This window comes from Physeter macrocephalus, chromosome 14, assembly GCF_002837175.3.
Source record: "Physeter macrocephalus isolate SW-GA chromosome 14, ASM283717v5, whole genome shotgun sequence".
Taxonomy (NCBI): Eukaryota; Metazoa; Chordata; class Mammalia; order Artiodactyla; family Physeteridae; genus Physeter; species Physeter macrocephalus.
This window is the reverse complement of record NC_041227.1, coordinates 28,059,701-28,064,386: the sequence shown is the minus strand read 5'-3', so window position 1 is coordinate 28,064,386 and position 4,686 is coordinate 28,059,701. Positions and strand designations below refer to the sequence as shown.

General features: G+C 41.3%; 1 protein-coding gene across 6 annotated transcripts in view; it reads right to left on the bottom strand.

Annotated features, from left to right (window-relative positions):
* ATRN (attractin) overlaps nt 1-4,686 on the bottom strand; it is a 168,619-nt gene that overhangs the window by 52,881 nt on the left and 111,052 nt on the right. For 5 of the 6 annotated variants that reach the window (XM_028498927.2, XM_028498928.2, XM_024117128.3 and 2 more), the window contains exon 24: nt 2,998-3,155. In XM_028498927.2, the coding sequence (XP_028354728.1) occupies nt 2,998-3,155 (158 nt within the window). Of the gene's footprint in view, nt 1-18; nt 149-2,997; nt 3,156-4,686 lie in introns of those variants that run through there. The other variant, XM_055090157.1, reaches the window with a different exon arrangement.

Genomic DNA, 4,686 nt, shown 5'->3' with positions numbered 1-4,686 from the left:
TAGTTGTTTTTCTGGGGTTTTATCTTGTTCCTTCATCTGGTACATAGCCCTCTGCCTTTTCATCTTGTCTATCTTTCTATGAATGTGGTTTTTGTTCCACAGGCTGCAGGACTGTAGTTCTTCTTGCTTTTGCTGTCTGCCCTCTGGTCTGTTTTTTTAAAGTTTAAAAAATTGGAGTAAATATATATTAAGATAAAATTTACCATTTTAACCATTTTTAAGTATATGATTCAATTCACTTAAGGACAGATGCTGCCAAGATTAGAAAAGAGGACAGTGTGAACAACTTTGTGTCAATGCATTTGAAAACATATGAAATAAATTAACATCTAGAAAAAATTATCTTAAGTAATGCAAATAGAGAGAGAATATCCAAAACATCCCATAACTATTAAAGAAGTTGAATCAGCAGTTAAAAAAGAAAACAAAACTCCACAAATAAAACACCAGAATGAAATGATTTTACAGGAGGGATCTATCAAGTGTGCAAGGTTCATATAATTCTAATCTTATATAAGCTCTTCCAGAAATGAGAAAGACAGATAACTCCTCAATTTATAAATAAAGGTTAGTTTAACTTTGATACAAAAACATAACTAAGACAGGAAAGGAAAATTACTGGACTTTCTCACTCATGAGATAGATACAAAATTCTAACCAAAATATTAGCAAACTGAGTCCAGCAACACATAAAGTAAAAAATGATATATCATGCCAAGTCAGGTTTATTCCAGGAATGCAAATAATTTCCAGGGTCCTGGCTTATGCAATAGGACAAATGGTGGTCCCATTCACTAGAAAGGAAGCACAGGGTTTGGGGCTAAGATCACAAGAATGACTCCCTGAGTACAGGGAGCCTGTGAATGGCCAGGTAGAGATGCCTAGGCAGCAACCAAGAACACTGGTCTGGAGTTCAAGTGTAAGCAGGGCTGAAGACAGAGTACTGAGAATCACAAGTACAGAAGTAGTACAGTAAGTCTTACAAGTGGGATAAAGACAGAGGAGAACAATGGCCTGAATCTCAGACAACCTCAGTGTTTAAGGAAGAAGATTCCTTAAAAAGACAGGCCAGAGAATCAGGGAAAGGACCAGGAAGGCAGGAAAGATACTGACTCAAATCATGCAATGAGAAGGAGAAGGGGACTAAAGAATTCAGTCACTGGAGTCCACCGTGGCAGGCAGCTTCAGGATGTGGTGAAGGAGGAAGGCAGCTGCTGTGGGCTGATGGGTGAATGGATAAGATGAAACAAACAGGGAGTGTGGTCAATACTTACAAGAAGGCTAGCTGGGAAGGGAAGCAGAGAGTGTGCAAGAACAAAGGAAGAAGCAGATTAGAGGATAAACAAATCTGTGAACCATCTAAATAGAAAAAGAGGGTGGTGAGAAAAAAAAAACAACACAGAGCCTGTCCTCCACATTCCAGAAAGGAAAAGAGTGACTGACTGTTCTTTAGTTACAGTCCCAAGGTATGAACACATACCCACCAGAACCAGATTTCAAGCCCATCCCAAATGATCAGTGGCGACTTGCTTCACTTGATCACACTACTGAAAGTTGGCAAGCAGCCAGAGCCCCAGTCTAGTGACCACGCTTCCACGGCTAAAGGTGAACCAGTCGTTCCAAAGTCCACCCTTAGACACAGATGTAGAGAACAAACGTATGGACACCAAGCGGGGGAAAAGGGGGGTGGGGGTGGGGGTGGTGGGATAAATTGGGAGATTGGGATTGACATATATATACTAATATGTATAAAATAGATAACTAATAAGAACCTGCTGTATAAAAAATAAATTAAACAAACAAAAGTCCACCCTTCCCAGAACTCCACACCTTTACCCAAAATGAAGGGGGTTAAAGCAGAAAGTACTGAGGCAAGGCCTCAAAGACATAGTGGCAGATGATTATAAAGAGCACAAATGGGGCCATGGGTCAAGCCTGGATAAGAGGGAGTGCACTGGTCCCCTGGAAACAGAGAAAAGGGGAAGGTTGATAGCAGCAGCGGCTGCAACAGGCAACATGAACCCTTAGACCTACCCTTTCAGGTCACATGTACAAAGAATCTGGGTTGTGGAGAGGCAACAGGAATTGTACAAGAGCAAGCCAGGACTCAAACCTGCATCTATCTGACTATAAGGCCTAAACCCTTAAGGCGACCTTATACTGTCCCCCACTGTGTCCCCATTACCCTCCATCCTATGCTCCTTTAAAACCTGAGAGCATTTTGGGGATCTTCTCATATGGCACTTTCCATACTCCAGCTTTCACTGGTTATGTGTGTTTGCTTCATTTATATACACCTTACTCATTCCAGAACTGAAGCTCTTTGTGTAGCTCAACAGGCTTTTTAGTGACAAGTCCTTAATGAAGAAATAAATACAGTTGTAATTACCAAATCTGTTATATATCAACTTGCTTTCAAAAGTGCTTACAGGGACTTCCCTGGTGGCACAGTGGTTAAGAATCTGCCTGCCAATGCAGGGGACACGGGTTCGATCCCTGGCCCAGGAAGATCCCACATGCCGTGGAGCAACTAGGCCTGTGTGCCACAACTACTGAGCTTGCGCTCTAGAGCCCACAAGCCACAACTACTGAGCCCATGTGCCACAACTACTGAAGCCCACGCACCTAGACCCTGTGCCCCGCAATGAGAAGCCACCGCAGTGAGAAGCACTGCAACAAAGAGTAGTCCCCGCTCGCTGCAACTAGAGAAAGCCAGTGTGCAGCAACAAATACCCAACTCAGCCAAAAATAAATAAATAAAAATAAATTTATTTTTAAAAAGTGCTTATAAATTTCCTTCATAAGTGATTTAAGGCAGCCCCACTACAATCTTCTTTTATGGTATGTGCTCAGCACTCCTTTACCACAGATATTACAAAGGCAAAAAAATATTAATATTGTACATCTCATTTACCGCAAGTTACAGATTAGTGAATTTAGTTTCACTACAGACATTTCACCATCTTTGCAAGTATGAGACTAGAAAGCACTTCTTACCTGAATTTTGATGGGCCAGGTGAAATTACTGACATAAACAAAGAAAGTGATATTTGGGTGGTTGCGAAAATCAAACTTCTCATTAGAGAAACTATCTTTGTACTCCTTAATGTTTGTTTTTGAAACAACAGGCATCTCTTCTCCAGCCTGGGTTCCAGCTGTTAGGAAGAAAAGAATGAAATAAAGAGACTTTTTTTTGGGACTGAATCTGCCCTCACTAATAATAATGATAATAGTTAGCATTTATTAAACACTATGTTCCAGAAATGGCCTTTAAGAGCTCAATCTCATTTAATTCTAACAACTATTATCCTCATTTACACATCAGAAAACTCAGGTTCAGGAAAAATAAGTAACTTGGCTCAGGTCACATAGCCAGGAAGTAGAGTTGGGATTTGAAGCTGGGAGGGCTGATACACAAGCCTATGCCCTTAACCCAAATGGCTTTACCAGGATCCCCTACAACTCCTCCCACAGAAACAGGCTACATGTGGCTTTGAAAATCCAGATACCACTAGAATCCTATTAACAAGCAATGGCATTCATTCTGCCCACAATACTTCATTTGCTTTGCACTGCCCCCTTAAACCTGTTTGGCAGTGCTCTAGATCCCCCATACCAGGGACACGGATTCAGCCCTCACCTTTTAACTAGCAGTGACCGCAAGTCTCAACAGCAGCAGGGAGGAAGGAGCTCTAGCAGTCACTCAGTCCCTTCTGCTACCAGCTACAACTGACTCTAAATCCCCCCAATCTGATATACACCTATCCTATTCCCAGGCAGTCCTTCAACATTCCACATTGTCCCTCAGCCAGGAATTCTAGTGTTTATAAAGATTCATGAAATAGGCTTTTCCCATGTCTGAGTTAAATCCTGTGACTGAAGCCAGATTGGCTGGTCCTCATTGAGACTGTCATTGTAAATCAATCACATACTCAGGGATGCCACCTTTCTCCAAACAAAGGCTCTGATAATTCAGACTTTTTCTTAAAGGCCTCTCCTCACTGCAAGTTTCTGAACCTTTTCTGAATTCTACACAATCTTTTAAGATATGATGAACACAAAGTGATGTGCAAAGTAATGTTTTTATTTTGTTTCAGTCTGATTGTGTTTTGACCAAAAAACAGTATTGTGATAGTAATAATGACGATGAAACATAATTACCATTTGATGAGAATATCCCATGTTTCTAGCACTTACACTGAGTACTTCATTTATTATCTCATTTAATCCTCAGAACATTCTACACGGCTGGGTGTTTTTATTATCCCATTTCATACCTGCGAAAACTGGCTCAGAAAACAAGTAACAGGGAGAATTCAAATCTAGGTCCACTGAGCTACATTCTTAACCACTACATCAGGGCCACCCTTTCTTTCTTTAGATTTTCTGCGCAGAAGATCTTTGGTAAATCATTGTAAGATAGACAAGACAGCAAAAGCTGTGCTCTTAGAGCTTTATTTAATTCCCAAAGTACATTTTCCCCTGTACCTACTAAAATCTCATTCTATTAAAAATGTTTCCATTTCTTGAAACTGAGTCAATTGCATTTTTTTTTTTTTTTTTTTTTTTTTGTGGTATGCGGGCCTCCCTCTGCTGCGGCCTCTCCCGTTGCGGAGCACAGGCTCCGGACGCGCAGGCTCAGCGGCCATGGCTCACGGGCCCAGCCGCTCCGCGGCATGTGGGATC